Genomic DNA, 15,751 nt, shown 5'->3' with positions numbered 1-15,751 from the left:
TACTCTGGAGGAAAGGAGAAACAGGGGTGATCTGATACAGACGTTCAAATATTTGAAAGGTATTAATCCGCAAACGAACCTTTTCTGGAGATGGGAAGGTGGTAGAACAAGAGGACATGAAATGAGATTGAAGGGGGGCAGACTCAAGAAAAATGTTAGGAAGTATTTTTTCATGGAGAGAGTAGTGGATGCTTGGAATGCCCTCCCACGGGAGATGGTGGAAATGAAAACGGTAAAGGAATTCAAACATGCGTGGGATAAGCATAAAGGAATCCTGTGCAGAAGGAATGGATCCTCAGGAGCTTAGTCAAGATCGGGAGGCGGGGCTGGTGGTTGGGAGGCGGGGATAGTGCTGGGCAGACTTATACAGGCTTTGCCAGAGCCGGTGGTGGGAAGCAGGACTGGTGGTTGGGAGGCAGGGATAGTGCTGGGCAGACTTATACGGTCTGTGCCAGAGCCGGTGGTGAGAGGCAGGGATAGTGCTGGGCAGACTTATACGGTCTGTGCCAGAGCCGGTGGTGGGAGGCGGGGCTGGTGGTTGGGAGGCGGGGATAGTGCTGGGCAGACTTATATGGTCTGTGCCCTGAAGAGCACAGGTACAAATCAAAATAGGGTATACATAAAAAGTAGCACATATGAGTTATCTTGTTGGGCAGACTGGATGGACCGTGCAGGTCTTTTTCTGCTGTCATCTACTATGTTATGTTACATCGCTGCTGTATAAACTTAATGTTTCAAAACTGCTCAGAGTGACGAAGGAACAGCTGGCGCATTGGGAGGCTCTCCCATTGTAATTTATGGGCAGGCTACATCTATATAGAATGATTATCTTCCCGAGGTGGCTATATGTGATGCAAATCTTGCCTCTTTGGATAACATGGCGAGATCTGCTGTTGTTAAGGAAGCTGGTGGCAAGGTTCTGATGGGGGGGGGGGGGGGCGAAAAGCAAAGATGAGGTGGCACTACTTGATGGGAGCCCAAAGGGTGGGGGGGGGGGGTTGGGGCTTCCTGATCTTAGACGATATAACCAGGCTTGTTTTCTTAGGCATTTACGAGACTGGCTAATATGTACCTCCACATATACAGATATAGGACTAGAACAGGCTTACTGCAGTCCTTGGCATGTGAATTCGCTGCTTCATGTCTCCAGGGGAAAATGGCCGGAGAGATCGTGGATGCTTTCCAAAGTGCTCTGCTCAGACAGATGGTGACGGAACCCACGAGGGAGGGAGCGATGCTGGATCTGGTGCTCACAAATGGGGATAGTGTGTCAAATGTCCGAGTGGGTGCACACCTGGGAAGCAGTGACCATCAAACGGTTTGGTTTGATATGACGGCTGAAGTGGAGGGCGGCCACTCTAAACTCAAAGTCCTGGATTTCAAGCGTGCTGACTTTAGTAAAATGGGGGAATACCTGAGGAAGGAGATGATGGGCTGGGAGGACGTACATGAAGTGGAAGGGCAGTGGCCCAGGCTGAAAGAAGTAATAAATAGGGCCACAGACCTTTATGTAAGGAGAGTAAATAAAAGCAAGAGAAAAAGGAAACCGATATGGTTCTCAAAGCAAGTGGCTGAGAAAATAAAGGCTAAAGAGTTGGCGTTCCAGAAATATAGAAAATCTCAAGAAGAGGAACACGGGGAGGAATACCGGATGAAACTGAAAGAAGCCAAGAGAGAGGTACGTCTGGTGAAGGCGCAAGCGGAAGAACAAATGGCTAGAAATGTAAGGAGGGGCGACAAAAATTTCTTCAGGTATATTAGTGAAAGAAGAATGACTACAAAGGGAATTGTGAGACTAAAAGATACAGCGAACCGCTATGTAGATAATGATGAAGAAAAAGCCAATTTGCTAAACAGATATTTTTGTTCTGTTTTCACTGAAGAAAATCCTGGAGAAGGACCGCGAGGGACTGGCAAAAGTACACCTGAGAATGGAATGGATATAGCACCGTTCACGGAAGAGAGTGTGTATCAACAACTTGGAAAGCTAAAGGTGGACAAAGCCATGGGACCCAGGGCCGTGCCTAGGGTCTCTGGCGCCCCCCTGCAGACTATCAGTTGGCGCGCCCCCCCCCCCCCCCCCCGGTGAAAATGATCGCTTACCACTTGCCACACTGACAGGAATTGTCAGCAATATTCTTAGAAACAAATTGCTATACATTGCAAAATAAGATAGCAGATGTAAATTCTCAAAGTGGACATATTCCAAACGCTAAAATGAAAATAAAATGATTTTTTTTCTACCTTTGTTGTCTGGTGACTTTCTTTTTCCGATCATGCTGGCCCAGTATCTGAGTCTGCTGCTATCTGTCCTCTTAACTCCATTTCCAGGGCTTCCTTTCCATTTATTTCTTTACTTTCCTCCTTTCTTCTTCATTTCTTGCTCTATATCCATTTCCAGCAATTTCTTCTCTCTCCCTGGGTCCTTGACCTCCCATCCACGTCCATCCTTGTCCCTCTCTACCCTTTCCTCCTCCATCCATAGCCAGCAATCCTCCTCTCTCCCCTCCCCTCCATTTCCAGCAATTTGTCCTCTCCCTGGGCCCCCATGTCCATCCTTGTCTCTCTCTGCCCTTCCCTCCTCCATCCATAGCCAGCAATCCTCCTCTCTCCCCTCCCCTCCATTTCCAGCAAATTGTCCTCTCCCTGGGCCCCTATGTCCATCCTTGTCCCTCTTTGCCCTTCCCTCCTCCATCCATAGCCAGCAATCCTCCTCCCCCCCCTCCATTTCCAGCAATTTGTCCTCTCCCTGGGCCCCCATGTCCATCCTTGTCTCTCTCTGCCCTTCCCTCCTCCATCCATAGCCAGCAATCCTCCTCTCTCCCCTCCCCTCCATTTCCAGCAAATTGTCCTCTCCCTGGGCCCCTATGTCCATCCTTGTCCCTCTTTGCCCTTCCCTCCTCCATCCATAGCCAGCATTCCTCCTCCCCCCCTCCATTTCCAGCAATTTGTCCTCTCCCTGGGCCCCCATGTCCATCCTTGTCCCTCTCTGCCCTTCCCTCCTCCATCCATAGCCAGCAATCCTCCTCTGTCCCCTCCCCTCCATTTCCAGCAAATTGTCCTCTCCCTGGGCCCCCATGTCCATCCTTGTCCCTCTCTGCCCTTCCCTCCTCCATCCATTGCCAGCAATCCTCCTCTCTCCCCTCCCATCCATTTCCAGCAAATTGTCCTCTCCCTGGGCCCCCATGTCCATCCTTGTCCCTCTCTGCCCTTCCCTCCTGCATCCATAGCTAGCAATCCTCCTCTCTCCCCTCCCCTTCCAGCAATTTGTCCTCTCCCTGGGCGCTGCTGCTGCCCTCCCATCCATGCCTCTCTGCCCTCCCATCCATGCCTGTCTCTCTGCCCTCCCATCCATGCCTCTCTGCTCTTTCCTCCGTGCCCTGGGGCCTTTAAATCTTTTACTTCTGGTCGCAGCAACGTCAGTGAAAGCAGAGCGCTGCCGACGTCTCCCTTCCCTTCGCGCTCTTGGTTCCCTCAGTGTCCGCCTTCTTCTGACGTCAGAAGAAGGCGGGACACTGAGGGAACCAATGAGTGCAAGGGAAGGGAGAAGTCGGCAGCGCTTTCACTGACGCTGCTGCGACCGAGGTAAAAGATTTAAAGTCCTCGGCGGCGCGGGGCGAGGGTAAGCACCGCGGTGGCGCCCTGCAGAGGTGGGCGCCCCCCTGCGGCGCTTACCCCGCTTACCGCATCGGCACGGCCCTGATGGGATCGGACGGGATCCACCCCAGAATATTGAGGGAGCTCAGAGAGGTTCTGGCGGGTCCTCTTAAAGATTTATAAATCCTTGGAGACGGGAGAGGTTCCGAGCGATTGGAGAACGGCGGAGGTGGTCCCTCTTCACAAAAGTGGTGATAGGGAAGAAGCTGGAAACTACAGGCCGGTAAGCCTCACTTCGGTTATTGGAAAAGTAATGGAAGCGATGCTGAAGGAAAGGATAGTGAATTTCCTGGAAGTCAATAAGTTGGAGTATCCGAGACAACATGGTTTTACCAGAGGGAAATCGTGCCAAACGAATCTCATTGAATTCTTTGATTGGGTAACTAGAGAATTGAATCATCGACGTGCTATAGACGTAATCTACTTAGATTTCAGCAAAGCTTTTGACACGGTTCCCCACAGGAGGCTCTTAAATAAACTAGATGGGCTGAAGATAGGTCCCGAAGTGGTGAACTGGATTAGGAACTGGTTGACGGACAGACGACAGAGGGTGGTGGTAAATGGAGTTCGCTTGGAGGAGGGAAAGGTGAGTAGTGGAGTGCCTCAGGGATCGGTGCTGGGGCCGATTTTGTTCAATATATTTGTGAGTGACATTGCCGAAGGGTTAGAAGGTAAAGTTTGCCTATTTGCGGATGATACTAAGATTTGCAACAGAGTGGACACCCGGGAGGGAGTGGAAAGCATGAAAAGGGATCTGAGGAAGCTAGAAGAATGGTCTAAGGTTTGGCAATTAAAATTCAATGCGAAGAAATGCAAAGTGATGCATTTAGGGAATAGAAACCCACGAGAGACTTATGTGTTAGGCGGTGAGAGTCTGATAGGTACTGAGGGGGAGAGGGATCTTGGGGTGATAGTATCCGAGGATCTGAAGGCGACGAAACAGTGTGACAAGGCGGTGGCCGTAGCGAGAAGGTTGCTAGGCTGTATAGAGAGAGGTGTGATCAGCAGAAGAAAGGAAGTGTTGATGCCTCTGTACAAGTCGTTGGTGAGGCCCCACCTGGAGTATTGTGTTCAGTTTTGGAGGCCGTACCTTGCGAAGGATGTTAAAAAAAATGGAAGCGGTGCAAAGAAAAGCTACGAGAATGGTATGGGATTTGCGTTCCAAGATGTATGAGCAGAGACTTGCTGACCTGAACATGTATACCCTGGAGGAAAGGAGGAACAGGGGTGATATGATACAGACGTTCAAATACTTGAAAGGTATTAATCCGCAAAAAAAAATTTTCCAGAGATGGGAAGGCGGTAGAACGAGAGGACATGAAATGAGATTGAAGGGGGGTAGACTCAAAAAAGATGTCAGGAAGTATTTTTTCACGGAGAGGGCGGTGGATGCTTGGAATGCCCTCCCGCGGGAGGTGGTGGAGATGAAAACGGTAACGGAATTCAAACATGTGTGGGATATGCATAAAGGAATCCTATGCAGTAGGAATGGATCCTCAGAAGCTTAGCCAAAATTGGGTGGCGGAGCAGGTGGGGGAAGAGAGGTTGGTGGTTGGGAGGCGAGGATAGTGGAGGGCAGACTTATACGGTCTGTGCCAGAGCCAGTGATGGGAGGCAGGAAATACTGCTGGGCAGACTTGTACGGTCTGTGCCCTGAAAAAGGCAGGTACAAATCAAGGTAAGGTATACACATATGAGTTTATCTTGTTGGGCAGACTGGATGGACCATGCAGGTCTTTTTCTGCCGTCATCTACTATGTTTGCTTCGACCTGTGTGGCACCTATGGAGACTGGTGCTTGGGTTGTGGGGTCAGTGTCCTCACAGCAGTGTGTGGCTGCCAATCCAAGGGAATTTAGACTTCACACCAGTTTTTTGATTTTTAAAAGAGAAGGAAATAACTCTCCTAGAAAGTGTAATTAAAGAAGATGGGTCCCTCTTGTCGATTCATGATTTCACAGCTCAGTGTGTTCAGGGTCCGGCTACAATGTTTGCTTATAGTCAACTGTCGCACTACGTACGCTCTCTCCCAAGGGATAGCTTGTCTCTAAGGTTTGGACGGCAGCTGAGGGAGCTATTGGAAGGGGATGCAGCGGGCCAAATTTCGATATCGTGGTTTCATGGTGAATTAAACAAAAGGGAGCAATGGAGGGATTTGCAAGTGGTAGCAGATAGGTGGAGTGGGGAGTTGGGAAGAAGAGTTTCCGCACAGTTGTTACTGACCTCTCTAAAGAGTGGTGTTCAAATGGTGCATAGCGTGGAATTGCAGGAATGTCATTTTCGGACAGTGCACAGGGCATATTTGTCTCAAAGGCAGGCTTTTCACGTCGGGGTGCTGGAGTCGCCAGGCTGCAACAAGTGCAAGAGGGAGGAGGCAACGCTTTTCCATGGTATGTGGGAGTGTAGGTACATCTTTAAGTTTTGGTCAGCCATAGCTCATTTTCTCCAGGGAGTGATAGGACGAGTGGTGAGGTTATCATTTGAGAAGGTGATGTTTAGTGTGCCAGGCTCGTGGCAAGAGGGGACGAGAGGTGAGAACCTGTTCTTGGGGAAGTCCTGCATCTTGGGAAAAAGTGTATTCTCCTTTATTGGACTCAGGATCGCCCCCTCCTCCTTTTGGCACTGGAGGAACAAGCTGCATGAGTTGATGACATGGGAATCCAGAGGGGCAGGGTTGTCTCCTGGAAGGCAGCGGAGGTTTCTTGCAATCTGGGAAGCTTATTTGTCCAAATTATCGCCATGGGCATGTAGTCAAGTCCTGAATAGACTCCCATGGGACGGCTAGGAATTGTGGAGAGTAAAGAATGGGCATTGCACTGTCAGGGGGGGATAGGAGGGAGAGGGAGGATGATTAGTATGAGGGGGGGGGGGAGAAGCTAGCAGCTCAAAGGGGAGGGGGGAAAGGGGGTTGTAGAGAGATCAGAGCTGGGGGGGTTGGGGAGTGGGGAGGAGGAGAAGAAGAAGTTGGAATAGTGGGGATGGCTTGCTCGTTACTACTTGGTTTAAGTATTTTGTTATGTGTATTAATGAGGTTTACAATGAAATGAAACTGAGGGGTGGGGAGAAAATGTTAAAAGTTTGACGACGGACTGTACCATTTTGTTTTAAGGAGTACATGTTTATTTTTTAATCTATATGTATTCATTTTATTAGATGTATTTCCTTTGAATTGTCATCAATAAAAATGTTGAATCATAAAACATACCTGTTCTGCAATGTTTTTTTTATTTATCGTAATCCTAATCATCTCTCTCCAGATATAAAGAGCATTACTGTTTCCAAGAGCAAGTCTGGATCTGATCAGTTCTTTCACTTCTTTTCTCTTTTCCTCTAATACAATTGTCAAATTTTCTATTTTCTCTCTATATAACATATACCTATTTTAATTTTAAATATTGTAAGCTGCTTTGATGGGCCTCCCTTCAAGCAGGATATCAAATAATAAAGAAACTTGGTGCCAGGGGCCTTGTAGATATTCCCATTTCATTTTAGTGTTCTTTCCCCCCAGCAGAAATTTTGCACAGCCAGTTGCAACACCACGAGGTCTTTCTGTAGAAGATGGAGAGGTAAAGTTTGAAGCAAATACAGCCACCGAGGAAAAACTAGCATTCGAAAGAGACAAATTCTCCCCATCAGTGAGAGAAGCAGATTCCCCAGCTATTCAGTTGTTGTGTTTCTCTTAACAGCTTATCTACATTTATCTTGTATAGGCGTGTAGTATCAAGTCAATTGGAAGACCAAGTAACAAAAAGAAACGTAGCCCACTGCAGGGGGAAAGTATCACTCCACTCCTGTTCAGTGGAGTCATCGCCCACCAAAGTCTCTGATTTTGACAGATTTAATTTGAAACCTGAAAAGTACCCATACTCCCAAAAGAATCAATTCATTTAAAGCTAATTGTGTGGCTAGAAGTTAGACCTTATTGTGTGGAGACAGGTTTATACCGTAAGTCTATCAATAGAAATCAAACAAAATAAAACATGGAAAAGAAAATAAGATGATACCTTTTTTATTGGACATAACTTAATACATTTCTTGATTAGCTTTCGAAGGTTGCCCTTCTTCGTCAGATCGGAAATAAGCAAATGTGCTAGCTGACAGTGTATATAAGTGAAAAACATTCAAGCATTGCTATGACCGTCTGACAGGGTGGGAGGATGGGGGTGGGTAGGAAGTATGCATGGGGACATCAAAGTATATCTTTGGTATTCTAACAGGGTGGGTGTGGACAGGTGAGGGGAGGGTGATCAACAGAGACATACAGCTTTATGGTTTATAATGGGCTAGGAACCCCAGGTCCTTGTTAAGTCCTTTCTGTTGGGTGTTAAAATATTCAATCATTCTGACTTCAAAGGTCTTACGTTCTTGTATGGTTTTAAAGTTACCTTGATTTAATATACAATTTCACACGAGAGGTAGGTTTTTAAGAGGAATCTTTACAGGTAATCTGTGCTTAAAATAGAACAAAGTAGCAGGTCTAGATCAACTTACAAGTCCTTGTTACAAGCATGCTGTGGTCCAGCAGGACTGATGAGCACATGTTGAGGACAGGAGGCATCAGCAGATCCCAAGAGAGCAGCAGGTCCCAAGAGGAGGAGGTTCCAAGAGGGCAAGCTGGGCTGTTTCCAGGCCTTTTATAATGTTAGCAGAGAAGCATGGTGTGTGCATGTCTTGGATATTTTGCAAGGCATTATGGTTAATGTAGTCTGTTCACATGACCACATTATAAGTCCTTCTTTCTGCAGATGTCCTGGCGTCCATTTGTCTGATAGATGATTGAGCTTCTTTTGTCTGATAGATGGGCTTCTGAGTCTGAGTAATAGGTGGAGTTTCACTGTCTTTTGTTGCTGTAGCCTCTGTGATTGATTCTTTGGATAGGTGTTGATGGGCTTAGGTAACCACCCAGGCTAGTAGTTTTCCAGTGGAGAGGGGGGTTTTGTTTGATTTCTATTGATAACCTTAAGAGTGGACTAACACGGCTACCACACTCCTCTACCGTAAGTCTGGAACTCCTTTCTAACCTGTTGTTGCATCTGGAGAAGTTCAAAGTCCTTAACATTTTTCATGCGACTAGAATAAGCTAGTATTTGAACCCTGGCTTTCCTACTTCTCAGCCTCCTGCTCTAGCTACCAGGCTTCTCCTTCACTCCTGAGTCTCAAGCCTATGTGGGCAGGGTGGATGTTGTTTACCAAAATTATACTTGGGCTTGCATTTTCTGAATTGCTGCCATGTTTATTTATTTACTCTAATGAAGCTAACAAACACTCATAAGATATATATATATATATATATATATAATTTCCATTTTGCTCACACCTTTTTCAGTAGTAGCTCAAGGTGAATTACATTCAAGTACACTGGATATTTCTGTCCCAGGAGGGCTCACAATCTTGGTTTGTACCTGAGGCGCAATGGAGGGTTAAGTGACTTGCCCAAGATCACAAGCAGCAGCAGTGGGATTTGAACCAGCCACCTCTGACCGGTGCTCTAACCACTAAGCCACTCCATATATATATACATGCACACAAATAAAAGAAGAAAACTTAAACACATCACCCATGCATATAAAGAAAAAAATAAAAGACGAAAACATCAAAGTAAGAATTACAGCTGCAGTGGTGGCCACTATAACTATCAAACAGAACATCCAGTGGGTGCCCTGGGTCCCTGATGTTTATTCCCCAGTTGGTGTCCCTAGGAGCTTATCTCTTTTTGTCAACTGGAGAGAAACAGGCAGCAGAAACCCAGCAAATATACTAACTGGGGCAGAGAGGGAAAAATAAAAGGAAGGGGAGGTGAACACAAGGCACTTTTGAAGAAAAAGTAAAACTTCTGCCAAATCCAACTGAGTATCATGGGCTTAGGGAGTGGAGGTTTGAGAGACTGAAGGAAAGACATTCTGGTACATATATTTAAACTCCATTATTCTGCTAGTTTGTTTGCATTTCTATCTCCCCGGTCCAGCTTTTTGTTTACTTTCAGCATTTTTGGCAGCAAAGTTTTGTTGAAGAGAAGTGCTACATCTGAGCTACTGATCTATTGTGAGCCCCGATTAGTATTTCTAAGGGAAAGGAAGGAAAAATAGATGGCACGAATAGGCAGACTGCATAGGCCATAGTCTTTATCTGCCTTCATTTTTTTTTCTCTGTTTCTACGTTCTCTCTATAGGGGAAGGCAGGCAGAAAGCAACAAGGTGGACAATGTAAAGAGTAAGAATGCGGGTGTTGTTGGGATAAAGCGAGGGAAAAGGTAGGACTGGCGGTACGCTAGGATCAGGAAACCGCGGCCTGGCAGGGGGGACTGCGACGGACGGAGCAACAGTAGCGAAAAGTTGCAGAAGAGTCAGAGAAAAGTTTCGGTGCAGCGGCGCCGGGGGCACGGGGCCTCCCCGGGGGCGGGGGGGCGCATGCACGGCAGGCCGGTGTGACGTGCAGCATTCCTCCCGGAGGGGGAGGGGGGGGGAGAGGAAGGATCAGGATCAGGATCCGGATCCGGGGGAAGATGGCCTCGTCCTCGGCGGGCCCTGACTCAGGAGCGGGAACGGCAGCGGCGGCGACGACCCCTCCTCCTCCCTCGGAACCGCCGGCTTCCTTCACGCCCGAGCAGGTGGCATGCGTGTGTGAGGCGCTGCTGCAGGCCGGTGCTGCTTCCCGCCTCGCCATCTTCCTGGCCGCGCTGCCCCCGCCACAAGCGGGTGAGGCAGAACCGCTACTGCGCGCCCGAGCGCTCGTTGCGTTTCAGCGCGAGGACTTCGCCGAGCTGTACCGGCTACTGGAGAGCCGGCCTTTCCCGCCCCGCCACCATCGCTTTCTGCAGGACCTCTTTCTGCGCGCCCGGTACCGCGAGGCGGAGCGCGCCCGGGGCCGCCAGCTGGGCGCGGTGGACAAGTACCGGCTCCGCAAGAAGTTCCCGTTGCCGCCTACCATCTGGGACGGCGAGGAGACGGTGTACTGCTTCAAGGAGCGCTCCCGCAGTGCCCTGCGAGAGTGCTACCGCCGCAACCGCTACCCAGCACCGGACGAGAAACGCCGCTTGGCCCAGACCACCGGCCTCTCTCTAACGCAGGTCAGCAACTGGTTCAAAAACCGCCGCCAGCGCGACCGAGGAGTTGCGGGAGCGCCCGCCAAGAGGTGAGCGCAGATGCATTGCTGGCTTTGTACACCAGTTTACCCCAAAAGAATAGAACTCATCAGTCCTTACATCCAGGGGTGTGCTGGTAAATTGTTAACAGGGGGCTCTCTCTCACCAGCAAAGTAAAAGAGAATTCAGGAGGGGCCCAAGCCCACATTTTGGGATCCATTTGTTAAAGTAACCATGGAGAACCGGCTCCCAAAATTCTTAAAAACTTAATAAATGGCTCTCGAGAGCCTGTGAGAGCCTGCTCCAGCACACCACTGCTTACATCCCTAATATATATCCTTAGAGTGCTGAGAGTCTGGTATATGGCACCTCCCCCCCCTCAAACCAAGAGGCGCCCAGTGCATCGCCTCGCTATAATAAGAGAGACTATACTCCTCCCCCACCAATACACATCCCCTCTCTTAAGCCGAGAGGATCCCCTCCCCCATATGGTCGGGGGGGGGGGGGGGGGTTCTGTCCACCAACTCACCTGAGTACAGAGCCCACTACACCCCTTCCCCCAAACCATAAGCGCATAAGTATTGCCATACAGAGACAGACCAAAGGTCCATCAAGCCCAGCATCCTCTTTCCAATAGTGGCCAATCCAGGTCACAAATACCTGGCAAGATTCCAAAAACCAAGAAGAGCACAAGACACCCCTAATACTCAGCCCATAAACCTCACCCCCCAAGAAGTGAGGGAGCCTTGTGCACAGCTGGCACCTTTAATTCAGAGTGCAACCCTTATACACACCTCAAATCCCCCCCCCCCAAGAGCTTAGGGAGACCAACTCAGCAACATAAATCTTCACACCAAGAGGAGAGCTCAGTACACTCCTCCTCACCGAAACCAAGAGGTACTTGCTGCATCCTTAACATCACCCCCCCCCCCTCCCGTGGGCCAATGCTCAAAATGTAATGCCAGCACTAGAGGTGATTATTGGGAGACAATGTTCGTGGCAAAGATTAGTGCAAATAGCATGCAAATATAGTCAAATGGATGTTAATGAGGTAATTTCTTGTTCCCTATTCCCTCCCAATGCTTAGAAAACAGCGCACAAAACAAAGCTGTCCTTACTGCTGAAAACCTAATGTCAGCTCGGAGCAGGCATTAGGTTGTTTGAAGAGAGGATGTCTCGCGATTCTTGTTTTAAAATCTTCTGGTTTTTATTTCATTTGGAAGCATGTGCAAGCCCCTAAGCACTGGTAGTGAAAGACGAATGTGTGCGAGTCAGAGCAAATCCAAAGTAAAAGCGCACATTAGCGACTTTCCTGCGCTTAACTGTTAACCTTCCAAGTAAAAAAAAAAAAATTTGAAAAGCTTATACTTAAGGCACAGAAGACAGATGCTAATGTGTGCTTCACTTTCGGGTTTGCCTGGCGCATTCACATAAGAGCTGAGGTTACCGCAAAACTCTTCTGCACATGCGCCAATCACTTTCCTCCCCCCTTTCACTTTTACAGCATGCATATAATTTGGTTTCTGCCAGGTACTTGTGACCTGGCTTGGCCACTGTTTGGAAAACAGGTTACTGGGCTAGATGGACCATTGGTCTGACCCAGTATGGCAACTCTTATGTTCTTATGTTTATTTCTTTTGACCATGAGCAAGCTAGTTTTCTGCACTGTTCCAGTGGTATGGATACCTCGCTGTTGGCTTTACTTTAGGAGTTCTGAGCATCGGCCGAGCAGAGAGCCCATTACAGACCTCTTCCACCAATAAATGCTCTCTCTCCAAAACCAAGAGGAGCCTCTACACTCCTAATACACACCCCATGTTCCCCAAGTACTCAGAAAGCCCGCTACACCCCTTATCCCAATACACACCTCCTGCCAAATCAAGAGGAGCCTGCTGAACTCACACCCACACTCCCCAAAGAACTGAGGGATCCCTACACAAACATACTCCCCAAAGAGCTGAGGGATCCCTGTATACCAACTAGTCCAAGAGGAGAGAGCCTGCTATGCTTCTCCCTCACCAATACACATTCCCTCTCCCAAACTGAGGAGCCCATTGCATCCCTATTACGCACATCCTTATCCTCCAAGAGATGAGGAAGACCTGTATACCAACTCAGTCCAAGAGGCGACCCTACTACATTCCTCCCTCACCATTACATATTCCCTCCTTCAAACCAAGAGGAGCCCACATCCCCCAACAACTGAGGGAGCCCTGTGCACCAAGTCACCCCAAGAGGAGAAAACCTGCTACACTCTTCCCTCACCAGTACACTCGCCTGCCTTCAGACCAAGAGGAGCCCACTGCACCCCTAATAACACACCTTAATTCCCCTGAGCTGAGGGAGCCCTATGCACCAATTAATCCCAAGAAGAAAGAGCTTGTTAAACCCTGCTCCACCAATACACACCTCTCTCCTGAACCAAGAGGAGCCCACTTCTTCCTAATACACACCAAGAGCTGAGGGATCCCTATGCACCAACTCACCTCAAGAGCAGAGAACCCACTAGACCTCTCCCCATCAATACACACTTCTTCCCACAAACCAAGAGAAGCTGCTGCATCCCTAATACCCATACCCATAACCCCCAAGAGCTAAGGGAGCCCTGTGCACAAACTCACCTTGATAGGAGACAGCTTGCTATATCCTTCCTCCACCAATACACTCTCCTTCCCCAAAATTGAAGCATCTGCTGCACCTCTAATACACACCCCTTTCTTCCCCAACAACCGAGGGATCTCTGTGCACCAACTAACCCCAAGGGCAGAGAGCCTGCTAGACCGCTTTGCACCAGTACACACCCTCTCCCCTTGCTGCATCCCTAACACAGAAGCCCCAGATCCCTCAACAGCTGAAGGAGCTCTGTGCACTAGCTCATCCCAAGAGGAGAGAGCCCACTACACCCTTCCCCCACCAATGCAGTCCTCTCTCCCAAAGCTTAGCGGGGTTTAAAAAAGGTTTGGACGGCTTCCTAAAGGAAAAGTCCATAGACCATTATTAAAATGACTTGGGGAAGATCCACCGCTTATTTCTGGCATAAGCAGCATAAAATGTATTGAACGTTTTTGGGATCTTGCCAGGTATTTATTTGTGACATGGATTGGCCACTGTTGGAAACAGGACACTGGGCTTGATGGACCTTTGATCTGTGCCAGTCTGGCATTACTTGTGTACATATGTAAGATGAGCCTTCTGCACACCTAATACGCACCTCCACTACCCCACGAGCTGAGGGAACCCTGTGCACCAACTCCCCAAGATACAACTTCATATCAAGAGGTGAGGAGCCTAGTACACCTTTCATCCCCCTACCCAATGTACTCCCACAAATAGAAGTAAGGAGCTTTGTGTACACCCTCATCAACATACTCCCCACTTTCACAAAGAGAGCTAAGGGAGCCCATTATAAGCCCCCCCCCCCCCCCCCCAATACTTACCTACTTGCCCAAACCAATAGATGAAAAGACTGGCATACTTCTCCCCAACCCCTTTCCCCCAGCTGAGGGAGCCCTGTGCATCCACTCACCCACACATGTACACATACACTCTTTCAAGCAAAGAGGTGTAGGAGCCCACAATAACCCCCAAATAGATCGCAAGGTTTAAATTACAGTGTGCTAATTTTGTTAATGGACATTGTTAATAAATAGGTTCCTTTGCATAAAATGGGACCTGTAGTAAATAATGTATGCTAATATGTTTTAGCGTACAGTAATGCAGGAGTGCTTTTTAGTACTTTTATGAAGCGACAGTAAGCCAGTGTGGGTTTACCACTCGCTAAAAGGGAAGTACTGCCGGGCTACCACAGCAGCCCAGCGGTAGTTCCCTCCCCCAGCGCGCACAATTTCTGGCACTGCAAAATATTTCAATTTCTGTAGGGCCAGTGTGTACCTGGTGGTAATTTCTGGTTACTGCTGGGTTAGCACGGGACCCATTATGCCACCTCAATGGGTGGCAGTAAATGCTCCTCCCCGAAATGGCTGTGTGGCAAGTGCTTCACTTTTCCGCATGGCCATTTCTTGAAAAAAACAAAGACCTGCCTTTTACCCGCTGCGGTAAAAGGGGGTCTCAGTGCCCATCAAAAACATGTGCCAGCTTTTTGCTACAGCTTTGTACCGTGTTTCCCCGAAAATAAGACACTGTCTTATATTAATTTTTGCCCCCCAAAATGCGCTGTCTTATTTTCAGGGGCTGGCTTATTTTTCGTGGAAACATCGGGATTGGATCGGGGTTGGCCCTCCCGCCCTCTGTCGCTCCCGGAACTAACCTTAAATGCCTCCTTTCACCTTCGCAGCAAGCAGCAGCAGGGCAGGCCACTCCTTCCTTCCGTTTCCCGCCCTCACCTGACGTAACAGGAGAGGTCTGCCCTGCTGCTGCTTGCTGCGAAGGTGAAAGGAGGCGTTTAAGGTTAGTTCCAGGAGTGACGGAGGGTGGGTGGAGGGGGGGGGGGCTGGTGACCTCGGGTGGGGGGGCGGCCCGAGGGCGGCCTTGTCCGGCTCTCGGCGGCCCTGCTTTCAAACAAAAATTTGCTAGGTCTTACTTTCGGGGGAGGCCTTATATCTACCAATTCAGGAAAACCTCTACTAGGTCTTATTTTCGGGGGATGTCTTACTTTCGGGGAAACAGGGTAGAAGGACCCCTAAGTTTGCTATAGAAATGATTTGTAGTAGTAGTAGTAAGTTTGTACCTGAGGCAGTGGAGGTTGAAGTGTCGTCTCCAAGGTCACATGGAGTGTCAGACAAAACAAGATTTGAACTCTGGATCCCCTAAATCTGACCCTGTTGCTCTACCTGTTGGTTTTTGCTAATGTTTAAGTCAGGGCTACTTTGGTTCCGAAAGAGCTGAAAGCTGATAAATACTTTCCTGTGTGGGGCCACAACACTGACCAATGTATGCCAACATCTGTCATCACTCATCTGTGACTGTCTCAAAGTGTCCCATGACCTAGGTTTATGCCACTAGTAATTTCTTCCCTTCCCCATCCCCCGCCCACCCAGCATTTCTCCCTTTCCCCC

At 48.7% G+C, this 15,751-nt stretch overlaps 1 protein-coding gene across 1 annotated transcript in view; it reads left to right on the top strand.

Annotated features, from left to right (window-relative positions):
- Nucleotides 1-10,157: 10,157 nt before the first annotated feature.
- SIX5 (SIX homeobox 5) overlaps nt 10,158-15,751 on the top strand; it is a 70,542-nt gene continuing 64,948 nt past the window's right edge. Inside the window, exon 1 of the mRNA XM_030219415.1 lies at nt 10,158-10,786. Coding sequence (XP_030075275.1) covers nt 10,158-10,786 — 629 coding nt within the window. The remainder of the gene's footprint in view (nt 10,787-15,751) is intronic.

The sequence above is a fragment of the Microcaecilia unicolor genome, chromosome 11, assembly GCF_901765095.1.
Source record: "Microcaecilia unicolor chromosome 11, aMicUni1.1, whole genome shotgun sequence".
Classification (NCBI taxonomy): Eukaryota; Metazoa; Chordata; class Amphibia; order Gymnophiona; family Siphonopidae; genus Microcaecilia; species Microcaecilia unicolor.
This window is presented reverse-complemented; position numbering and strand designations above follow the sequence as displayed.